At 42.5% G+C, this 25063-nt stretch overlaps 1 protein-coding gene across 1 annotated transcript in view; it reads right to left on the reverse strand.

The window, feature by feature from the left end:
* The window catches only part of Tet2 (tet methylcytosine dioxygenase 2), a 78133-nt gene that overhangs the window by 2463 nt on the left and 50607 nt on the right, over window positions 1-25063 (reverse strand). The window contains 8 exon segments of the mRNA XM_051166021.1: window positions 17-365; window positions 1772-1909; window positions 3387-3476; window positions 4149-4299; window positions 7445-7653; window positions 8395-8488; window positions 9450-9540; window positions 11003-14289. Of these exon segments, the coding sequence (XP_051021978.1) occupies window positions 17-365; window positions 1772-1909; window positions 3387-3476; window positions 4149-4299; window positions 7445-7653; window positions 8395-8488; window positions 9450-9540; window positions 11003-14243 (4363 nt within the window). The 5' untranslated portion in view covers window positions 14244-14289.

Consider the following 25063-nt stretch of genomic DNA (forward strand, 5'->3'; position numbering starts at 1 on the left):
GCCACACGGAGTTTACCTGTCTGCTTCATTTGGCTTGCGTTTTCCATCTGCTTCGAACGCGAGGAAGACTTTTCCTTCTCGCTCTTACTCGAGCCGTTCTCCAGGGAAGCAAGCTTTTCAGCTGCAGCTCTTTTGGCCTCCAGTTTCCTTTGCCGGCAGCTCTTGGCCGGCTCTGCTAGCATCCTGACTCTCCTCCGGAAGGAATGCAGGACTTGGATGGACCCTTTTCGTATCTTCTCCTCCTGGCCCTCTGTACTTCCAAACTCATCCACAGAAGCGATCTTGTACAAAGGCAACACATGGAGCTGCTCGTCCTCAGGCTGTCCCCCAATTTCTCGATTGTCTTCTCTAGTGAGGGTGCATACCTAAGGGGGAGATGAGATGGCTCAGTTGCCTGCACCTGCGTGTGCGTGCTAGGGCTTCTCGCTCCCAGCACCCCGTTCTGCCTGTTATTGCTGAATCCAAGTGGAGAACAAGTACCCCCTTTTTATCAAGTCTTTCAGGATCCACTATGGAAGTGGCTGTTTTCATGCACTTCTAGAACTCGGGGAAGAAAGCCATACTTGTAAATGCAGTGAGTCACATGATGAACACACGTGGCAGGTGCATTTCTTTCCCAAAGAAGCTACGTCCTGTCTCTACCATGTGACCACCACACGCAATGGGACAGGAAAGCATGACAACACAACAGTTAACGTCCTTCAGACTCCTATATTAAAAACTTGCTGTGTTCAAGAGACTTTAGCAGACACCAGCTGGTCGGGTCTCATGCACAGCCTCGTGTGCCGTCTTTTGCTTCAATAGCTTAAAGGTGACTTAAAGGACAAAATGTGGCCATTCTAAATGTGAATGAACGGTGAAGTGATTCCAAAACTCAATGTCTCTCAGTGCCTCGTGTTCATCATGTTCAGCTCTCATCTAGAAAGCCTTTCCATCTTGTCCTGTAGTGCCTACGACTGCATGGCTGAGCTAGTGTGTTCCTTCCACCTTCTAGAATATAGCACGGCCTCAAATGGTCAGAAAAGACCAAGGTCCTGACTAGCTTATTGTCCTAGGTCTAACTCAGAACGTGTGCTTATAAGCAAGAACACCTTCCTCCATTGTGCCCGCTGTAATATGAAGGCATCGGCTCCTTTGGACTCACTTGGCCATGAGTAACAAATGTGTCATTGGTATTAATTATTTTCCGCCTTATTTTGGGGGGACAGGGAATCTCACTGAGCTAAATAAAAGTACCCTGATTGTGCTGGGTGGCTGGATAGCAGGACTCAGAGATTCCCACGTACACTCCCTATGGGGGATTAAAGATGCCCTCTACTCTACAGCACTGGGTATCATAGGTGCAGGGGATCTAATTCAGCTCAGGCTTGAGGGTGAGTGCGTTCCTGGATGAAATTCAGAGGATTTTCTTTAAGATTTTAATTCTAGTTACATGGAAGGATGTGTTAATGAGTTAACAAGACTGTAGAAACCAGAGTAGTGTTCAAGTCGCCTAGACCTGGAGTTGTGAGGCATGGGTCCTGGAAATGGAATGCTGGTCCTCTACAAGAGCAGAGAGCGTGCTAACCACTGAGCTGTCTTGACAAATAATTTGAAATAACAATGTGCAGACACGGTTTAGATTAGTGCATCAGCATTCACGTGGTTATGAACATTTCTAATGTACCACTCTGTTGTGAGAGTGCTAATTGTGCCTAGAAAGGGCACTTTTGGAACACAATTCATCTGTGCAAGCACATGATCTGGTGACCTCTCCTGGGGTGCCACTTACCACTGTGCTGCCGTTCTGCATGTTGTGCTGGTCCCTGTGGGCATGAGCACTGAAGTCCAAACATGCGGTGACCCCTGAGAACGGCCGGCCTTCCCTCAGACCCAAGCGGCACTCCGGAGCACGGTGCTCATATTCAATCTGAGGAACATGCATGAGAGGGAAAGCGCTTCAGCATGGAGTGACAAAAAGCTAGAGCACACACTGGAACATAGTGCGGTTTCATGTGATAGCGTTACTGAGGGGACATGATGCCAGGTCAGGCCAAGGGCTTCAGGGAAGTAAGCACTCATGCCACCTCACCCTAACTCTACCACTGCCATTATTTATGCTGCCATCTCCTGGATCCTTGCCTTCCCTCTCCAAACCTGGTCACACAACTCCCCGTGCTGCTCTCTTTCAAATCCATGGCCTGTTTGACTAATTGTTAGTAATTGTTACTGAACACATATGTTTGTGCCCAACCCACAAACATATGTTAAGTAGCACTCAAGGAGGGCAGTCTAGGTTTGATCTATGTATACGCCCTTAGAAGGTAACCATGGCTGCAGCTCATTGCTCCCTGAAGTTTCTGCCTGCCGCTGAGGCTTTCCCTGCTGCTTTGGTCAGATCCACCACCACACAGACAGAGGTGAGGGCTGTATCACACTCAAAATCTTCAACAGTCAAGGAAATAACCCAAACAAAATGAGAACACATGAGCCGGAAGAGCTGTGTAGATGGTGCTGTTGATTTAGTTACTTTTTGTTTTTAAAAAATAAAAATCCAGGGCCGGGTGTGGTGGTGCACAGCTGGTATCCCCGTGCTTGGGAGGTAGGGGCAGGCAGGGAATCTGAGTTGAAGGCCAGCCTGGCATACAAGGCTACACAGAGAAGCCCTGTCTGAGAAAAACAAAAATCCAACTGGCTTCGTCTTTTCTTGCCATTAACGCAGACTTATGGGCCCCAGATAGGCAGAAACAGCCTTTTCTGTGTACACGTCCCTATCCTAGCTTTTTGCTATGTGGCGGCTACTTTGCTTTACACTTTCTTTTTAATTTCTAAACACATAAATGTCACACTGACTGATGTCTTGCTGTCTGTTTAGTTGTAAGCAGGCTTTTACTTGAGTCCACAGTAGGTGTCTGTTGTGGGTGTCAATCTTGAGACTGGACTTATAGCCTAGCTAATTAGATAGGCTGCTGCTGCTTGTAAAATCAGCTAACACACATATTTGTTATTTTGTCTTCTTCATGGAGACACAGTCTAATGATGATCTGAAACTTGAACCCATGTGCAGTAAGTGTAGCACACACTATATAAATAGTCCTGTATAGTTAGGATCACATGATTTAAATCCTTACACGGAGATAAACTGGAGAAAGTGGCAGGAAGACCTTAAAGACCAAAAGCGTGCATTTTTAATGGCAAAATTCATTCACTAGAAACAATTCGTAGTTTTAACAATTAAGAAAATGAGTAGCTGGCCAATCCCAGCACTCAGGGAGGCAGAAGAAGGCGGATCGCTGTGAGGCCAGCCTGGTCTACAAAGTGAGTCCAGGATAGCCAAGGCTACACAGAGAAACCCTGTTTCAGAAAAACAAAAAACCAAACAACAACAAAAATGCACAAATAGTTACCTGATTATTGTATGCTTCAGGTGCAAGTTTCTTGTATATTGGAGCAAGAAGAGTGGCCAAATTTTGTAAATTAGATTCAAGTCTCTCTTCCTGTTCAACAAATTAAATTCTAAATTACACATGGATATATAAATGTGTACAGTTAGACATGAGACAGTAAGCTGATTTATTTGTGTGTGTATATATATATATATATATATATATATAATTCCCAAAGATGAAGAGCTAAATGTCTACTTCAGAAGTTTAAATGACCTTTAAATGTTGATAGAATTCTCTGGGCTGGCTATATTCAAAGCTGAACAATTTGTTTGAAGGGGAAACTTTTTTTTTCCCCATTCCCAATACCCCATGCTCACAAAAATTTTTCTGATACTGTTAAACCTTTAACTCAAGTTTTGGAGGCCATGCCATGAATGAGTGTTCCCCATAGCTCATAAGGCCACTTACATCACCCAGGACCACCAGCACCACAGGCTTGCTCACAGCGTGTCTGACCTCCCTACCTGGTGAGGTATAAACTCTCTCCTATAAGGTGAGTTTTATCATGGTGTTTTAATCACAAGAATAGATGGAACTAAGATGGCCCACATGTAGGAATTGTTTGTGCGATTGTACATAGTTATGTTAAAATTTATAAAATATTTTGTATTTAGGGTTTGGCCAGAATGTGTTTATCTGAGATGAAATTACTTCTATTTGACAGGTCATCTATGCTCACTAATTCCATATGAAAAATAAGATAATAGGAAACAAACCAACCTCTTTTGGATCATCTCCAAGTAGCTTAAATCTCCTTGGGTTCTTGCTTCTGGCAAACTTACATCCATTATAATACATGCTCCAAGAACAACCAAAAGAAAAGGAGGCACCACAGGTTTCTGGGTTCAAACCCTGACAAGCACAGGTTTTCCTGAGGTCAAAGGACAAAGTTCAAGGGTGTAGATATAACTGTTTAACAAAGGCATCTCTTGGTGCCTTAGTCTGACAAACCATTTTATCTTGTGTTACTCAGGTGTTTGCCTGTCTTAAAGGGATTATTTTGACTGAGTATACCTAGAATTCATATAATTATGCAATGTGTGAAGATAATTGTTTTAATGCATTATTTGGCCACTTCAATTTTATTATGTTTTTGTGTTCTAATCTACATTTTGTAATTATTATTGTCATGATCAGTTAAAATGCACTTAGTACATTATAAGTGCACACACACATTTTGATAAGGGAAGGAAAACTACCACACTTATTCTACACCTAAAGTTAATAAAGATGAAACTACTGACTTAATTTCCCCTATAAATTCTTAGAACTTATCACATGGATAAATTCTTGGAAATCATATTTAACATTTTCAGATTATATATCCTGGTAGTGTTGGTTTCATCCTGATGGTGCCACATTGGCTGACACACAAGTCAACATAAATCAGTCCCTCCTTCCCACTGCATAATACCACAAAGTATAGAAGTAAAGTCTCAAGACTTTAAAAAGGCAAGTACAGAACATATTTTAAAAGTACAAAAGAAATCTGATTTTGCAAATGGCATGTACAGGTTTACTTGTTAGCACTCACAATGGGTAGCTCACAAATGCCTATAGTTCCAGCTCCAAGGCACCTAACACCTGTGGCTTCTGTGGGCACTAGCAATGGCATTCACGCCAGCACAACCAGAGATAATCAGAGAAAAATAGATGTCAACAAAGACATTTCCTGAACTTAATTAGAAAAGCTCCTAGTTGCACACACAATAGTTACAAACACAAATGGACAAAATTAGGTCAGGTGATAAAAATTCAAGACAATCATAAAGTTAGAGATATACCCATGCATTGACAGAAATAGTACTATAAAATGGGTAAGTTGATGAAAATGAATCAAAGAATCAAATTCCCAATTACATTCATCACACCCCTAGGAAAATGATTTCCAAATTCACATGGAAGCATATAAAATCCTAAATAGCCAAAATAATCATAAACAGAAAAGAGGCAGGCATGATGGCGTACGCCTTTAATCCCACCCACGAACACGAGAGAAACCCTGTCTCCAAAAAAGAAAACGGGGGAAAACCTGATCTCAATACTATACCACAGAGCCATAGTAACACACCAGTATGGTGCCCACACAAAAAGCTATTTAGACGATGGAATAGTATAGAGGACCCAGAAATAAACGTAATTACTTTCCATACAGCCTTTTGATAAAGGTTTCAAAACACAAATTTGAGAAATACTGCCTGAAGAATCCACATGTGGAAGTGATCTCCTCTCCCTTATATGAAAGTCTTTTCATGGATCAAAGTAAGGAAGTGGAGGACAAATGCTTCTTCATAAGTCTTGGATTCTTGCCGTGAGAGGTGCTGCCTACACAGAGCAACCTACCTGAATTAACCCTATCCGTAGACACTTCAGGTCATGTTCACAATCATTGACAATGAAGTTATATGGCATTAATCTTTACCAAATAAATTAACAAGGACCAAAGTAAAGCTGTCCGGTCAATAAATAGGCTAGCGAACTGAGACCGGAAATACAAAATGAATCAACAATTATTTGAGTGTGCTAAACATCATGGGAATGCTCTAACATTACGTGTCACTCATGTCAAGATGGTTTAAGGGAACTTAACCATGCCATGCCTAGGCCGCTCTTGGTATGGTCTGGCTTGTGGTTTTGTGAGCTTGTTATAATCATCTTCAGTTCAATTCACTTTCCTGAAAATATTTTCCCTTTTCTGTGCATGCACTACATTTGTCTATATTTATTAGCCGGTGGAAATCTGTGTTAGCTGTATTTCCTGGGCTATTAGGCCTGATGCAACAACAGGCATGGGTGGGTGTGCAGTGTCCCTCCCTAAGTCATTTCCCTAGGTTCTTCAACTGGTTAGAATCTGCAGCTAGCTCTAAGGGTGTTGTAAGAACAGAATTCCTCAGCAAGAGTGTGGTTAAATGTACGCACATACACCTTTCCAGAAGGAACAAAATAATTGTGATATGAAAGACTGGAAAGTATTTACTTCCAAAGCAGTTCATCAGAAGTTCACGTTACGTGTTAGGAACTGTTAGTTTGTTTGTTTTTGTTTATTTATTTATTTTTGTTTTTCGAGACAGGGTTTCTCTATGTAGCCTTGACTGTCCTGGACTCACTTTGTAGACCCGGCTGGCCTCAAACTCACAGTGATCCACCTGCCTCTGCCTCCAGAGTGCTGGGATTAAAGGCGTGCGCCACCTCTGCCAGGCTAGGAACTGAATCTTTTGAATAATCATTAGTAAAAGTGAACTGAGAGCAGCTAAGCCTGTCAGGTCAGGGCTAGGGTTCTGAATGGGAGGGGTAACTTTGTTAAATAAGTTAGAGATCACTGTATAATACTCTCTATATAATGACCACGTTTGATTAGCAGTGGGATTGGTAAGTGTGGACATGACTTTCTGTTGATCGCAGCAGTTGATTTTGTGGTTGGGCCAAGAAATTAAATTATTTTTAAACCAACTCTGAGAAAATGTAGAAGAACCTTCCTGTACTTTGGCATCATCCAGAGGAATAAAACCAATTTGAGTGACTTTGGCTTCCTGGAAAGTAGACAAAGTTAAACCAACAAATAGTAACTACACAGCAGTAATGTATGGGGTAGGAATGAAAAGGGAAGCAAATTTTGAGCTACAGAAATAATGACTTAAATGTAACAATAATCAAATTCTCCATAACTTTTTATAAACCTTTAAATGCTCTGAAAAGAACATCTTTGCTTCCTACAGTGGTAGCAATGCTGATAAGGGGTATCCAATTTTGGTAGAACTAGAATAGAAATTGGTAACGCTATAAAGCCATGTGAGTGCAGACAACTAGATTTTCCCTGAAACCGCTGTTTAACAGTGACTCCATGGTGTAGCTGGACAGGATACTGCTAAAATCATTGTAACTTCATTTTAGCAAAACATTCGCTGTCCACCAACGATTAAATAAGCACGTGACCCCCCAGCTTGCTATACAAGTCAAGTCCTCCTTAAAATAAAGCTGTACCCCTGGAGAAGGGAAAAGGCGTAAACTCCACTTACTCGTCATTCAGGGCACACCGACGACTAGTGTTTGAACCGTGTTTGCTCAGTGTGTCTTTAAGGTCTGAATAGAGTTGGGAGGCCAGATCCTGGGGGATTCCTTCCCACAGCATGATGAGAATCACAATCACTGCCGTCTCGCAGCTGTGGCCAGCTCGCTCTCGCACCACACATAGTAGTTTCTCCTCAACACTCTCTCTTCGAATCACCTGTGCAGAACAGTCCACGCAAACAGCCCCACCCCACCCAAAACAGAAGGGTCAATTGGAGCCAGTAAGAGTAGCCACTTGCATATGCATATTTTTTTAATGTCTGGGTCAAAATCTTCACCACCTGCAATTTATCTTTTATTGCCCAGGAATACAGTGAGAACCTAACCAAAAGATGGAAATCACTTCTCAACAGTTGGCAGACCATGCCTGGTGCAGTGGGACAGTTAGACGCTACCAGGCAGCAAGAACTACAGAAAAGACATGTAGAGTCTTAGCTGAGGGCTTCATTAGGTGGCACAATAAATATTAACTTCAAAGAATTAAGGGCTGTTTCTTCACAGCCAGCAAAGTGTCGTTAGCGCAGTGGTTTTCAATCTTTCTAAAGCTGAGACCCTTAAATACAGTTCATTTTGTTGTGAAGTACTTACGTTATTTCATAACTGTAATTTTGCTAACTTGTTTCCCAATGGTCTTAAGGTGACCCCTGTGAAAAGTGCATCAAGCTCGGCGGTCCCAACAGGTTGAGAACCACTGCTTTCGCCCTCCAAGTTATTTCAATATAATGGTTTGTCCGTACTATCAGAACTACTCTGCCATTAGAATACAGGGTGGCACATAGAGTGTGGTTTGTTCCTTCCAACGGGCAGTGCTCTTTGGCCTGAGCAAGCTAATTCTTGAGTTTAGATAAATGAATAAAAATGATCAAGAAGAACAAGAGCACTGACAGGCTACACTTACCCATTTAGCAATGGGACATCCCTGAGAACTTTTGCCTTCTTTACCAGTAAAGATGACTCTTTCAATCCTAATAGCTTTACCCTGCTGTCCAAACCTTAAAGAGACACACACACACACACACAATTAGTAGATGGCCTCAAGAAAGAAGCAATCAAAATATTTGGACATTTAAGTGTAGCTCTGCTCTACACCACTTGAAGGGTTTGATTTATTCTTTAAATTGGTCCAAGCCAAGCATAATAGATAACAGCCTTAAGTCTATTCTTCAGCATCCAAATATACCAAAAATTGGAGATCTGGCCAAGTTAGTATCCACCTATCTTGAAAGTTAGAACTCTTAGAAATAAATTGTATTCCAAGTATACTCTGTACTGTTGACAAAAGAACTTAGAAGTGCATGATTGAATGGTACTGTGTGCACTACCCACACATATATGCAAATGCATTTTTACTTGCATGACAGATCCCTTAACTCAGAGCTCTCTCTACAGGAAAGGCCTTCTCTGAGACTTCCATACATGAATTAAGGACTGACGGTTTTGAAAAGTAAATGAAATCTTAGTCAACCTTTCACACTTGCTGTCTTTTCTTTTGTGAGAGACATAACTCATTTGCAAAGCTGAGACTTTAACTCAATGATCCTTACTCACACTGCTTTCCCTTTATTTCTTCTTTGACACTTCAAGTAGGAGAGAGCCAAGAGAGGCCCCTCTTTGCAGCCTGTGCAGCACACTTGTGCTGACCAGCTTGGCTGGATGATTTTTTTTTTTTTTTTTTTTTTTTTTTTTTTTTGGTCTGTGCCTGGGTTTTCTAGCATCTATCTCCAAGTGGGCAGCCTGTGCCAGCTAAGGGACTACTTGTCCTGGCAAATATTGTGACTCTGTAGTGAATAGCAGTGTGCTGGTTTGGCAACCCTGGAATAACTAAGGCTATTGATAATTACTTGATTTACACTTGTTTACTGCTCTGTGGGAGTTGGGGGGGGGGGTCCTGGAAAACCTCTGCTGTATACAAAGGAGAAGTGTTAATCTGCCCTGTGCCTTTGAGTTAATTACCTTTCTTCCATGATTGTTCTAATAGCTGCCACATTAGGACCAGCTCCTAGATGGGTATAATAAGGACCTTCATCTTTTTCAATAATTTGTTCTGTTGAGATAATAGAAGATTATTTTAGACCTCAATTATACTAAATATTAAGTCTACATCCACAAAGATTATTCCCCAGCTGCACATTAATGGCCCTAAGTAGCTTGAATTTTATTTCTTTAAATTGGAGTACATTGGTGGCTTAGTGTATTAGGAAATGTGCCAAGTAATAGAATACATACATGATGGCTGCTGGAAAATCATCACTACATTTCAGATACATCATTAAGGAATTATTTTAAATCAAGTATGTGGAACAAAACAAAATAGAGGAATATTATATGAAATAAACTACAATGCAGTTTTTTAAACAGAAAAAACTAAGAACCGTGCTTGTCGTTTGAAAATTAAATTAAAAACTAAAAAATAAATCTGCTCCTATTCCACTTGTTGAGTGCAGTTACTCTGCATTACTTCCCACAGCACTTTAGGAGTGAGGCACATTAAAGAGACACTTGTAGGTGTAAAGGGAAGAACTTAGCCACAACAGGGCAGAAGAGGGTCTCCCTCCAACCTACCAAGTGCATGTCACAGTACAGTAAGTACAACTTGGGATGGGATTAAATGTATCAAAAATTAAAAGGAACAAAAAGCAAAAAACACAAGACAAAACACAGAGAATGTTAAGCAGGAAACTTACTTTCTCACTGCTCCGAAAGGATCTTTTCTAAGTACTGGATGCATTGGCACTAAGGACTAACTTTGTCAGGGCCTAGTAATTACTCAGCCCTTTGTTACTGCAATTTTCCAGCTCAAGATGAAAGATATTAACTTCCCATGTCCAATATCTTATATTAAACATGTTTTTATGGCACTGCCTTGTTTAAAAAGCTACATGAGTTTGAGGAAGTTGTTACTTTTTATGTTAATAGGCTTTTCTGCCTGTATACCTTCTCGGAGAGTGAAAATAGGTTCAGGCTGGCAGAATTCCTGGGAGGCAGAGGCAGGCCAACCCAACCTATACAGTGAGTTCCAAGACAGCAAGGACTAAAGACCCTGTCTTTAAAAAAAAAAAAAAAAAAACAAAAAACACCCAAAAAAGATCTAGGACTGAAGAAACAGATCAAGCTGCTGTTCTTCTGTCAAGAGCTCAATTCCCAGCACCCCTGTGGTGGCTCACAACTTTAGTCCTGTGGGGCTCAAGTGCCCTTGTCTGTTGTGCAGACAAAAATCCCAATATATATAAGCAAATCCTTAAAGAAAATGGTCTAAAAGAAATTTTAGAGGGGGGAAAAGTGAACGTGTGGATCAGTGGGTGTGTTTTTTTTGGGGGGGGGGGTGGGGGAGAACATATGTAAGTTTTCCTTTTGCATGGCATAAGTGTCTGTAATTTAAAGACAATTCTTATGAGCCTTTACAAATAGCTCCCAGACTCCAGATTTTAAAAAAATAAGCCCTACATGAAGACCATTAGCTGATGCAGGAAAACACCATGTGCTCCAGTCATGTTGCTGGCACTTACCGACACATCTACATGACGGGAAATCATATTGCGTCTTGACAGGAGTGTCCAAAAGGTTTTTTAGAGGAGCGCCTAGTAATTTGGAAGGCGATTCTAAAAAACTGCTGAGAACAGAACCCGCTGCTCTTTTGGTTGGCGCCTTTTCTGAAAGAGTGGCTTGCTGCTCTCCAGCTGGGGCGTGGTTCTCTGACCCAGAGGCGTGGTTGTCTGTAGGCGAAACTCTCCCTAGCTTCTGCGCCTTGAGGGCCAGGTTGTCTGTAGGCAAAACTTTCCCGAGCTTCTGCGCCTTGAGGGTCAGGGCCTTGTGGTTAAAGAGCGACTTGAGCTGAAATTGCTTCAGGTGCCGCTCCATGGCCTCGATGATGCTCTTCGGCTGCTGCCCATCGTGGGGGTTCTCTTGCTTTATCCTCTTGGGCAGTTTTTCTTGTGGCAGTAACCCGGGGCGTTTATAGGAAGAGGGTTTGGGGGGTGCAGGCTCAGTCTTGATTGGCCTCTGAATCTGATTATGACTAGATTCAGCCTGGCATTGCTGCGCTTGCTGCTGCTCTTGTTTCTGTAAGAGGAGCCACCTTAGGGCAGCATGCTTCTGAATCTCCTTCGGAGGGGGCGTCTCCCTGTGCCCTCCTCCTTGCTCAGGCACAGGGAGTGCCTTTGCCTGATTATGCACCAAGTTCCTCTGCTGAGCGGCTTCAGCTAGAGGTGCTGCCTGCTGTCCAGGCGACACGCCCTGGCTTTGAAAGCCCTGCAGAGCTGGAGCTGGTTGTGGCTTCAGCTCACGTTCTGGAAAGCACCTGTTATGAACATTCTGGTTTGGGGTCACACTATTTGGGAAACACTGCATGTTTTGCAGGTTTGGGGTCTTCTTTCCTACAAAGAGCTCAGGATGTAGAGTTTGTTCTTGGCTCTTGGGAGCCGGGTATATATCATTTGAACAAGGACTCTGTAATTTACTGGCATGTGATGTTAAGATCTTCGCATAAGGAGAATGTCGACTACTCAGGTTCTGTACTTGCTCCATCCCACCTTGCTTATTGAAAGTTTGGAAATGACTTGGTTTTGAATACTGGTTTCCACCACTAAAGCTTTCTTCCACTTTAATCTGGCCAAGGCAAGATCCCTCTCTTTGCTTATCATTGCTACCTTGGAGATGAGAAAAGATCTGGGTCATTTGTTCTTTATTCTTCCCCTGTAACTGCGGCAGCTGCTGGCAGTTTTGAGGGAAATTTGAGTTCTGGGATGCTTGTGCCGACGCTGGCTGCTTATGAGACGCATGTTGTAAGAAGCTTGAGAGCTGTTCCATCGCCGTGGCCTGTCGACTCATGCTGTCAGCGGAGGCTTCCACTCTTGGCTGGAAGTGAAACCGAGAAACACTTGGTGCTTGGACATGAGTTTCCGGCAAGGGACCTGTCTTGGAGATGCACTCCTGGAGCTGTAGATGTTGGTCCCTCATGGCAGGAGAGGGCCCTTGAGTCGTCTCCGCTTGGTACATTTGCGGTGTCTGCTCTGGCTGAGCTCTTTTGTAAGGCAGTCTTTGCGACCCTCCCAGCATGTTTAAGTTTCCAGTGCACTGTTTGGAGGTCATCTGGTTGGAAGGGCTGGCCTGAAAGCGAAAGCGTGGGTGCAGTGCCCCGTCCTTGCCTGTGGTCTGGTGGTGTGCCTTCAGTTCAATCCATCCAGGTCTCACGTAGCTCTGTGCTGGCAGCACGGGCTCTTGTGTCTGTCCCCCGTTTCCACCCTTCGGAGGAATCTCTTGCTCCCTGCATCTCGTCAGATGCTGGTTGTATTCTTGTACGTCTCCACTGTGGGCACGATAATGTTCTGATACCACCGTCCTTGTTTTTTCAGGGCACACCGGGACACAATCATTCTGATGCCCTTCTGGAAGCATCGATGGGGTGTTGTTAGTATGTACTGATGGACTGGGATTCTGGCAAGGTGCCTTGGGTTGCTGTTCTGTTTTCCCTTCCCTTAAGAGAGCTAGGTGGGGGTAGTGGTGGTGTGCTCCCAAAGCCACATCCTTCTGAGAGCCTTTTCCTTCTGAAGGAAGCTGAAGACTGGGAGTGGGAAGAACCAGCTGTGATGGTGGGGTCATAGTGGGGGCAGAAACGGAATCTTCAGCGAACACTGAGCTTTGCCTGAAGTAAGCACCATTGATTTCCTTTTGCACTGAATACTGTTCTGAGCTGCCGTGAGAAGCTTCCGAGACACTGTTGGAACTGGAACAGAATTCTTCAGCAAATAGCTTCGTGTTTCCTTGGGTGTTTTTGTCTTCAGCAGGAGATGGGCATATCTCAAAACCTGTTTTTTGTTGGTGTTCTGGCCGTTTCTGGAAGGGACAGGTACCTAGCACTCTAGTTGGCTTACTGGCATTATCAGCATCACAGCCCTCGGTCACCACGGCAGCTGGCTCTGGAGGCAGCTGGAAGCTTGAGGTCTGTGGGGAATCGATCTGCTCTGAGGTATGCGATGGGTGAGTGATCTCACAAGACAACTCATTAATATTCCGGCTGTTAAGGGCTTCTACATGAGATATGGTGTTCTGCACTGCGATGGAAACACAATCTGGATAACACTGAGATGGTGTTTTTTCCAGGAGTTCCACAGGAGCGGCAGAAACTGTAGCACCATTAGGCATTAGCATGGCCTGGCTCTTAAGTAATATAACGTTCCTGCCGTTTTCCCCTTCCTGCTCCTTGAGAACCCGAGACTCGGTGCTTTCAACACCATTGCGTGTTGGGAAACTGTTGACATCTGCAACCGTACTTTCCTGGGCTGTAGTGGTCACAGGTTCTCTATCACTCAGACCGGAGACATTTGGCTGACTGCTGCTTTTACCTGGGTTTTTTTCTTGGCTTTCCCTGGAGCTATTACTTTCTCCCTTAGCTTTTTGGTCTAGTCTTGATTTTTTGTTCAGATGGAGCCCAGAGAGAGATGGTTCACTGAATGTACGCTTTATTCCTCCATTTTGCAAGCACCTGGAATACCCTCTGCTGTCCTGTATGAGGTCTGGACTCTCGTGGCCGCTCTGGCTGCCTTTCAGATGGGGTATTCCATAATAATAACTTTGGAAAGATGGCCACTCAGTGTCCCCGTTGACTTCTGGATGAGGTCTCTCTGCTAATGGGCTTCCATTCTGCAATTTGACAGCCAGAGGTTCTGTCTGGCAGATGGGAGAAGGTGACGGTGTCAGGAATGGACTTAGTCTGTTGCCCTCAGCATGGGTGGTTCTGTCCTGTTCCATCAGGCTTGCTCCGGGGCCATCCACGATGCTGCCCTTTGAATGAATCCTAAAGACACAAGAAGAAACAAAAATTAAAAGGCATTAAAACAGCACCAATACCTAGATATAGCAATTAGACACGGGGTTTCTTCATCTTTCCCTCCTTATCACACTTGACTGGCTCTGCCAGGCCTGTATCAACGGCTTCAAAGTCTCTCATTTAACAGGGTCATTGCAGTTCATTTCAGGGTTATCAGGGTACTCTGTGGTGATAAAGTGAAAAGGTGTGCCCTTTAAAGCTCCTTTGGCTAGGTTTTATGTGCAGCATTCAGAAAACTCCCCCTGGGTCCAGTGCTTAGCCCCCCTCCATCAACCATGCTGCTTCTAGGTAAATTTTTAGCAAGAGATAGGTGTCCCCTTTTATAAAGATTTCCTGCAGGTGAAAGACACTCATCACCAAGGCTGATTACTTGAGTTTGATTCCCAGAAACCAGATGAGGAGTAAACTTCAACATATTGCCTCCTGACCCCTACGCAACTGTCATGGCACCCATGCATGTATGACATACACACTGATACGGATATTAATTTTCTAAAATGTAAAGCCTAAAAATTGGTTTTACATGCAAATATGCATCATCCCTATTCCTTGGTTTATAGTCTTTAGCCATTACTAGTGGATAATTAGCTTCTCTCTTCTGAATTCTTCAGAAATCTGCATGCAAGTATACACACAGGCACACACAAAGAATAAATGTCATGAGGATATTGGCCAATCAAAATTAGGGCACTCTTTCTTAAAAAATGGTTATGAATTAGATGGCATCTTCTAATGATGTATGAAGCATTTCAGAAAGAAAGGGCGTTGCTTTTATTTGTCTTTATACTTTTAGTTACATGCATTATTAATAAATTGTAAATTGAAAAGATTCTTCCCACTAGACAAAGATGTCTATGTGGTTTACTTCCTTCCAGGTTTTAAATGACCCAATACATTAGACATAAATACATGGTCATATTCGACAACACCCTTGAAATATGGTAGTCTCAATTGAGATGTGCCATAAGGATGAATACCCATTAAGATAATACTGTGTGATGCGCTTGTCTGGGATGTACAGAACCCTGGCTTCAGTCCCCAGCACTGCACTAATCCAGGCAGTTAAGACACATATGATGCTAACTCCCCAAGGGAAGGTGAGGGCAGATCAGAAGTCAAAGTTGTCCTGAGCTACATAGTGAGTTCAAAACCAGTCTCAAACAATTAATGTAACACATTGTATGAGTTCTGAGTTTGAGCTGGGGAGGAAGGAAAGGAGAAGGAAAAAATGCATTGTTTTAGTAACCAATCCACAACCAACTAACTGCAGCTACATGTGTACATTTCTGACGTTAAAATGTACAGGCTGTATACAGTTATTGTCCTGTCTGACTGAAGGAATCAGTCAACATGACATTCTTTTAAAGTGCTAATGTAAAAAATATAATAGATGAGGCTCAAAAAAGTAGCCCAGCATGGTGATACACTTCTTTAATCTCAGCACCAGGGAGGCAGATCTAGCCAGAGTTGTTACAAAGAGAAACCCTGTCTACAATGCCTTATGTATTGATAATAGCTATTGAAAGAAATTTGTATTAACATGACTGCTTTTTAAAACATCAATTTAAGCCAGGCTTGGTGGCACATGCCTTTAATCCTAGCACTTGGGAGGCAGAGGTAGGCATATCTCGTGAGTTCGAAGCTAGCCTGGTCTACAAAGAGGGTCCAGATCAACCAAGGTTACACAAGCCCGCCCCCCCCCCCACCAAAATAAAAAAAACAAAACCCAAAACAACAAAACCCCATCAATTGAAACAAGCGTTCCGTGTCAGGAATTCATTTCCTGGGCAAGGCTAGTGGGTGTGGGAGGCGATGGCTAGCCTTGTAAAGGAAGGTCTGGGGACTTAAGCACTGGTCCCAGGGTCTACTTACTACGTCTTGAAAACAGCTTCCAGTTCCAGAGAATAAAAAATGGAAATATTGCCTTTGACTTTAGTGTGTCCTAAGCAACACTCTTGTATGAATATCACAGAATCCTATACCTGTGTGAACAGTACTTTCAATATGTGGGTTTGGGCACTATTTCTAATAGAGCTTCCAGAGTATAGGTGTCGAGCTTGTGGAGTTTGTTTTGTTTTGGACTGCATTTTGAGATTTACCTAATAATCAGCTCGATATCATTTTTTCAAATTTAAATGACTACAAAACAAGGAGCCATTTTTCAAATAACTACAAACTTTTGCTGGAGTTATTTTTGAATAGTTTTCCCCAGTCCACTTCCTATTGCTAATAGCAAAGGGTTGGGCAGGTTATAGAGGCTTATTTTGGCTCTTCGTGCTCAAGTAGAACAGCCTTCCTGCTGTTCGGGTCTGGAGGCAATATAGCACATGAAGGCAGAGGCAGAGCATGTGTGGGCTGGTCTTTCCCTCCTCTTTAGGAAGCCCCCATTCTCAAAGACCTGACTCCAAAACAAACTCCTACAAGCTGTCGTTAGACCCACACACTTGCATCATGGGGACCTCACTCCATGATCCCAACTTTAATCACCTCTGAATGCTCTACCTCTAAATGCCAAGTTCCTCACTCATAGCATTTTCTTGGTTGAAAATAACAAGACAGGCTTTATTCATTCTTATCTGCTCTTAGAAATGAATGACCAACAATGAGAGTATACACGTCTAAAGAAATGCAATTACTGGAGATTTATTGAGAGTAATTATTTTACTTATTATACCTACACGATTGTTTGCTACATGAAGAAAGTTTGTCATTTAGACTGAGAAGCAATGCCTTCACTATCATCATTGAGAGGATCTCACTCTGGAGCCTATTCTAGTGATCATACCCAGCTTGAGAAGCAATTTTGTAAGAGGGATTAGCCAAGATCTCTCATGAGGATATTGGCCAATAAAAATTAGGGTACTATTTTTCAAAAATGGTTATGAAGTGGAGATGTGCTTGCTTAAATAACTTAAGCATATTACATTTAAAGGTCACATTATTAGAACCCATCACAAGTTTGTTAGGGCTTTGTACCTATTGTCAAATTATATTAATTTGGAAATCAAGTGTAAGTTCGCTGAGCCCAGCATGTTTTGGTATCCATTCTGGCTTTTGGAATTGTCCTAACAAAGAGCTCAGAGACACAGAATGGCATTTCATCTTTTAAAGACTGTAAGGGCTGGCTTTAACATGACATTCAAATATGGGGTGGCATGTCCTAATGATGTATGAAGCATTCCAGAAAGTATTTCGTTGTTCTCACTCTTTACATATGTGAATACTGAGAAACTGGCCTGAGTTTATGTATGCAAATAGTAGCTCTGGTTGGGGACAAGCAGCTCTCTACAGCCTTTCCTGTCACATAACACAAAGGAAAACATGATTTAGGGAGATTTCATTGTGACCTTAAATTCATTATTTAGGCCTTGTTTGAGTCTGTTTGCAGGCTTAGTTTTTTGTTTGTTTGTTTGTTTGGTTGGTTTTTCAAGACAGGTTTTCTCTATGTAGCATTGGTTGGTGTGGACTCTTTATAGACCAGCATGGCCTTGAACTCAGAGATCTGCCTGCCTCTGCCTCCCAGTGCTGGGATTAAAGGTGTGCACCACCTCGCTGGCTGCAGACATAAAGGTCGTTTGCTACATGTCTATAGACCTGAGGTTAACAGGGCTGAGAGTATTTTCTTATCTTTAACCAGGGCCTCATTTCTTGAGGCCTTGGCTTGAAAGAAATAAAATACAGAAGCTTAGAATATAAAATGATGGGGCTGGAAGAGATAGGTGTCTCAGTGGTTAAGAGCATTCATTGGCTGCTTTTTCAGAGTACCCAGCTTCAATTCCCAGCACCCACACAGCAGCTTACAGCTGTGGCCTGTAAGTCAAATTCCAGACATGTGTATGCCAAACACCAAATTTACATAAAGATCAACAAATTTCAAAAGAATATGAAATGAGGTTTCTGTAGTTATTCTGATATTTTGTTGAACTTAAGCTCCTCCTGCCTCACTGTAATTGCTAGGGTTACAGATATGTGCCACTTTAGTGGCTGCTGCTGATGTTCTAAACTATATGAGCACATGTGCTTGGGCATAAAAGTTCTTATAAACTATTATTCATGGGCCAGAGAGATGGCTTGGTGACTAGCTGTTCTTCCCGAGGACCCAGGTTCAATTCTTAGCTTTCATGTGGCAGCTCACAACTGTAAGTCAAGTTCCAGTGGATCGAACCCTGTCCCACAGACATGCATGCAGGCCAAACACCAATGCACATTAAAAATATATATTTACTTAAATGACACATTACACCATTACATCATAATTTAGACTGCACTACCCATATTTTTATGTTTACCCTCTTATTCAAGTGGTTTAATATTCCTCACAATGCCTGGGCTGCCTGAGGGAAAGTACTGGATATATCAACTGTAAATATATTCCTCTTTGTTACTGGAAAGTTTAAGCATAAAATTACAATAGAATGAGTCAACATAATAGAAATAAATAGGCAATCATTTTGTGGCCATCCCATGACATCAGCTAGTGGCAGATTGACCATTACTGACTGTGCCAGAGACACAGATTTACAAATATTTATGCTGGTCATAGTGGCACGCCTTTAATCCTTCAAGAGGTAGCAGTAGGTGGATCTGTGGGTTGAGGCCAACCTTGTCTACATAGCGAGTTCCAGGACAGCCAGCACTATGCAGAGCCCCTGTCTCATAACCAAACCAAACAAAATATCTCCACTGAAAACACTGCTTTTTTCTGATAGCTAGCATTTCAGTTTCCTTGACACAAGGCAGGTTTTAGCAGTCACAGTTATGTGTTTAATTTTGTGCTTTCTCCTGTCCGCGAAGATAATTAATTCTAAATTCAAGTCACATCGACAGCATCTGTGAAACAATTACTGCGGAGGGCTGACTCTGCAGTCCAATCCATCATAATTATGACAGTGCTCTTTCAAGACACTATGATGCATGACTTAAAAACAGCACATTAGTGTGCAAATGGATCGGCATCTCATTTCACCAATGTGCACTTAGCGCTGTCATGTAGCTCAGCACCATTTGACTTTCTGAATCACTCAGATGGTAGCCATCTCTCTCACCATAGAAAACTGTAGACAAAGCTCACAATTTAGAGGGGTTTTTGTTTTCTGGATTACTAGTTTTGTAGGTGGTATGACTTTTACAGCTCTAAAACTATATACACTTGCACAATAAGGTAGTGATTTTTTTTCCTATGACTACTCCTCTCACTGTATGACACATATCCATGAACCTGTGAATCATATAGGTGTTTGAATCCATGCAGATTAATGGAGGTAAACAGATATGGTTGGTTATTAGCTAAAATCCAGGTTTCAGCATCAGCCTTATCTTTTCTCTTCTTACTTTTTTTCTTTTTTGGTTTCTCTGTGTAAGAAGCCCTGGCTGTCCTCCTGGGCTCTCTTTGTAGACCAGACCAGGCTGGCCTCATAGAGATCTGCCTGCCTCTGCTGGGATTACAGGTATGTTTTTAGTAAGAAAAATGTATGGATCATGTGAAAACAACTACCTGTTTATTTCCAGGCTGGCCTGTACTGTCTGGAGGATGACTTCCTACCTTCATTCACCTCCAACACTACAGATGTGCACCATCACCTCCAACACTACAGATGTGCACCATCACCTCCAACACTACAGATGTGCACCATCATCTCCAACACTAACACAGATGTGCACCATCACAGCCATTTTATGTACTGCTGGGTACTAAGCTTTACTTCTCACCCTTACTCTTGCTAACTTTTCACGTTTGGCCTGGAATTTGCTCAGTAGCCCGGTTAGTTCTTGGACTTTGTATCCCTCTGCCTCAACCAAGTAGCTGAGATTACAAGCTGATGCCAAGGACAAGGCTGTGGTTTAATGTACTGAGTAGGGAGAACATGGTGCTGGCTTCCTGTAAGAACTTTCTATGAGATAGGAAATGTACTTTCATCTCTTGAAAAGGGACCTGTGGAGGTGTAGAGATGGCCGAGCAGTTAAAGCCCATTTTAGGACATTCAAGTTCACTCCCTACCACCCATATGGCTCACAGCTCCAGTTCCGGGGAAGCTAAGGCCCTCTTCTAGTCACTATGGGCATCATGCACATGAATGGTACTGACATGAGTGAGGTAAAGCAATCGGACATAATATTTTAAAATAAACAAATAAGCCAAGTGGTGGCGGCACAGGCCTTTAAGCCCAGCACTAGGAAAGAAGATGTAGGCCAGCCTGTCCAACAGAGCTTCTGTCTGGATCGTTCTAGGATGGCCAGCACTGCACAGAAAATTGTCTCAAAAGAAATAATCTCCAAAGTCTTAAACCTGTTTAAATGGCTAAAATCTAAACTCAAGTGACAGCACAAGCTGGTGAGAATGTGGAGCAAGGGGACCACTCCTCCATTGCAAGTTTGTACAACTGCTTTGGAAATGATTTCTCAGAATATTGGGAATAAATAGCCCTACATCAGGACTCAGCTCTACCACTCCTGGGCATATATCCAAAAAAGATGCTCCAGGGTACAAGGACACCTGCTCATCTATGTTCATAGCAGCCAGAGACTAGATGTTCCTCAATGGAAGAATGGATAAAGAAAATGTACAATTCGAGGCCAGCCTGGTCTACAAAGTGAGTCTAGGACAGCCTGTCTCGAAAAACAAACAAAACAACAACAATAAAAAAGAAAATGTACAAATGTGGTACAGAATGAAATACTACTCAGCTATTAAAAACAAGGACATCATGAAATTTGTAGGCAAATGAATGGAATTTAGAAAATAAATAAGGCTGTGATTATTTTCTTATGATTTTCTTATAAATACTCATCTCACTGCATGATAAAAACCTTCAACCCAAAACTTGTCCTGCCTATAAGAAGTGTAGAGATAAAGATGGAGCAGAGATTGAGGGACTGGCCAACTGATGACTGGCCCAACTTGAGACCCACCCCATGGAAGAGATAGTCTGCTATGCTGGCACACAGGGGCCTAGCTTTACTGTCTTCTGAAGGCCTTCACCCAGCAACTGATGATGGAAAGAGATGCAGGGATGCCACAGTCAAACAACAGGTGGAGCTTGAGAGGTCTTGGGGAAGAGTGGAATGCAGGATTGAGGGAGCAGGAGGGCTCAAGACCTATCAACCAAAAAGCATACGTGGGCCGAACCTACACACGTGTAGCAGATGTGCCGCTTGGTCTTATGTGGGTCTCCTAACAACTAGAGGGGGCTGGCTTTGGATTCCTTTCCCATAGCTGGGCTGACTTGTCTGGCTTCAGTGGGAGAGGATGAGCCTAGTCCCATTGTGATCTGATGTGCTAGGGTGGGTGGGAGGAAGGGACGGGGATGGGGTGGACAGGGATGTGATGGTAGGACTGGAAGAGCGAAGAGAAGGTTCTGTGATCAGACTGTAAAGTGACTAAATTAAGAAAGAAACAAAAGAGCTGGGAGGCAGAGTCAGGTGGATCACTGTGAGTTCGAGGCCAGCCTGGTCTACAGAGCGAGTCCAGGACAGGCAGGGATACATACACAGAGAAACCCTGTCTCAACACCCTCCCCGCAAAAAAAAAAAAAAGGAAGATCTGTATCTAACACCCTCCGAAGGTCCTGCCTTTCCATAATTATGCTGATCAGACAGTGCTTCCTCATACAACATGGTGCTACATGTTGAAGGGAGGCTGTGCCAGGAGTTTTAGAAATCCTCATTGTGGCCATTTAATTCCTGTTTGGACATTTAAAATTGTCATCTGAAGTTAGCAGTATTGAGGCACTACTAATAAGTAAGATAAGAAAGAACTCTTGGACTTTTGAGAGATGGCTGCCCAGGCTAAGAGCACTGGCTGCTCTTCCAAAGCTCAACTCCCAGCAACCACATGCTACTCACAACCATCTATAATGGGATCTGGTGCCCTCTTCTGGTGGGTAGGTGTACATGCAGGCAGAACACGGTACACATAATAATTTTTTGAAAAAAAATCTCTTGCTACCTGGCAGTTGGGCAATTATATAAATGTGTTTGCAGTTTGTAATTCAACTAATCAGACTCCCTAGAAGGAAGATGTGTGTGATCTTGTTAATCTTCAATTATCCATGCCAGTTAATCCTGGAATTGTTTCTTACATTTGGGTTAATGTTTGGCCTTTCTACAACAACTCAATCTCTCAAAGGCTGGGAAGAAATCAAACTTAGTTGGAATTTGTCACAATCATTTGTAATCCATACTTAATTTTTCATTTTTACTGCACTTCTCACTAGATTCAAGCTACTCTGAGTTGGTTGTCTTTGCACTGAAACACTATCTAGGGCATCTTCGTGCAGTGCTTCAATTAAGGGCTGGAGAGACGGCTCAAAGGTTAAGAGCACTGTCTAGTCTTCCAAAGGACGAGTTCAATTCCCAGCAACCACATGGTGGCTCACAACCATCTATAATGGGATCTGATGCCCTCTTCTGGTGGGTAGGATCACATGCAGGTAGAACACTACAAATAAATCTTTAAGAAAAAGAAAATTTGGCAGGGGCCAAGAAATCAGCAGCTGAGAAGAAACCTACCACAGAAGAAAAAAAGCTGGCTGCATAAACGATTAACATTTGTTTCATTCCATAAAGCAAATAGAGACAAGGCTATTTGAATAAAAACCTAATCAAAAAAAGAAAGAAAAAGAAAATTCCAATTTAAAACATGAAGCCAGGTGTGGTGGCACATGCCTTTAATCCCAGCACTTGGGGGGAAAAAAAAATCAATGTATCAAATTCTTTAATACAGGAAATACAGATCTACTTTCTTCCTAAGTCAAAGAAAACAGGGAAGAAGGAAAACCAGTTTGGTAGCATACACCACCAAGAACTTGAGATGATGACAAGATTAGTGCTCATTTAAGGCTGTGCTCAACTACACAGCAATTTGAGATGAAACCCTATCTCAAAAAATCCAAACCAAAACAAAAACCACAACATAACAAAATGCATTAACATGTAGACAGTGTTTGAGTTAACTAAATCATCATGTCCAAAGTGAGCTTCATTTTTAATGTGAAATAGAATAAAATGCCTCTCATTTTACTGAAAAACTTTACAGCAGATAGTTGCAACACAGGCATTTGGGGAATTCCTATCACACTCATTAATCTGCTTTCTCAAAAATGTCCTGCTTGCCTGCCACATTGCCTCAAAAGGGCTGCCATGTGTCTCTCAGAAGTTCTGTCCATCCTCATCCTGATCGAATCTTAGTGACAACCTGGTCATTTTTCTTCTTCCTGTTGTAGAAATGATTACTATGCAGCCATGTCTAAGGGCTACAAAGTCACTCCACAATAAGGACGCTCTAAAGATCAGTAAAAGATGTCAATGAACTAATTGCCCATCATGGGCGATATCAGTTCAAAATACTTCACGATGTGCCAGTCCTAAGGAAGCCAGGCAAAACAGGCCATGCGTGGTCCATTCCACTGAGGCATAAGTGGAAGAATGGAGTTCAAGGTCAGACTAGACTAAAGTCAGAGAATTGAGTAAAGAAAACCCTTTAGTGAGCACAGGAACACCAATAAAGGTGTCTTAATGGCATGGTGGGTAACCACATATCCTGAAGCAGGTTCCCTACACACTTTAAGACAAATCTAGTGGCACACGCCTTTAATCCCAGCACTCGGGAGGCAAAGGCAGGTGGATTTCTGAGTTCAGGGCCAACCTGGCCTACAAAGCAAGTCCCAAAAAAAGCCAAAACCAAGACAACTCTAAATTGAAAGATATATAACACACAGAAATGGCTAGTCAGGGTAAAGAACTTGAGGCTCTACAGGGAGAGGTGACTAGGCCATAACAACACTTCACATTTGAATTTTTAAATTAGCAATTTAAGGCCTGGAGCAATGGTTTCAATGGTTACACTAGCTGCTCTTCCCAAGAACCCAAGTTTGGTCCCCCAAACCCACATGGTAGCTCACAATTGTCTGTTATTCCTGTTTCTCTTTTTTCTTCCTTTTCTTCGTGTAGCCCTTGCTGTCCTAGAAGCAGCCTTTCCTTCGGCCACCAGATCCAACATATATGTATGTATATATATGTATATAAATCATTAGTATAGCAGCTATTTAGTTAATGCTAGTGTAATGTACTACATATACATAATTTTAACAAATGAGAATTTATTTAACTTTATACAGCCCAGGCCACTGGTCTAGGGATGATACTGCCCACAGGAGTGCCATCTGCATCTAGCAAAAACTGGTTTTGGGAGCCAGCCTGGTCTACAAAGTCCAAGACAAAAAAGCCTACACAGAGACCCTGTCTCAAAAACAAATGAAAAAACCAAAACCAATTGTATCTCCCTAGTCTATCATAGTTCAATGAGAGGCACATTGAGTGATCTGTAAAAATAGCTAGGTAAAACAAGATACCTAATACAGTTCCTCATGCTGTGGTGGCCCCCAAACATTTCATAACTGAATGTTACTGCTTTTGTGAATCATAAGGTAAATTTCTCATGTGACCCCTGTGAAAAGGTGGTTCAGCCTCCAAAGGGGTCCTGACCCACAGGTGACAAGTCATGACTAGGGTTCACTGTCACTGTTTCTCCTGCTATTTAGATGCAAGATTTCTCAGGGTTATGTTTCCCAGACCCTCAAATTATTCCACAAAACAGAACAGAAAGAATATTGCCAGATTTGTTTTATGATATCCAAACCACATGCAGACCCAACAACGATCATCTTCCCTTATGAACATGGTAGCCATTTTTTTTTTTTTTTTTTTTAACAGACAGGGCTTCTCTTGGCTGTCTTGAACTCCC

Source organism: Acomys russatus, chromosome 23, assembly GCF_903995435.1.
Source record: "Acomys russatus chromosome 23, mAcoRus1.1, whole genome shotgun sequence".
In the NCBI taxonomy this organism is placed as follows: domain Eukaryota; kingdom Metazoa; phylum Chordata; class Mammalia; order Rodentia; family Muridae; genus Acomys; species Acomys russatus.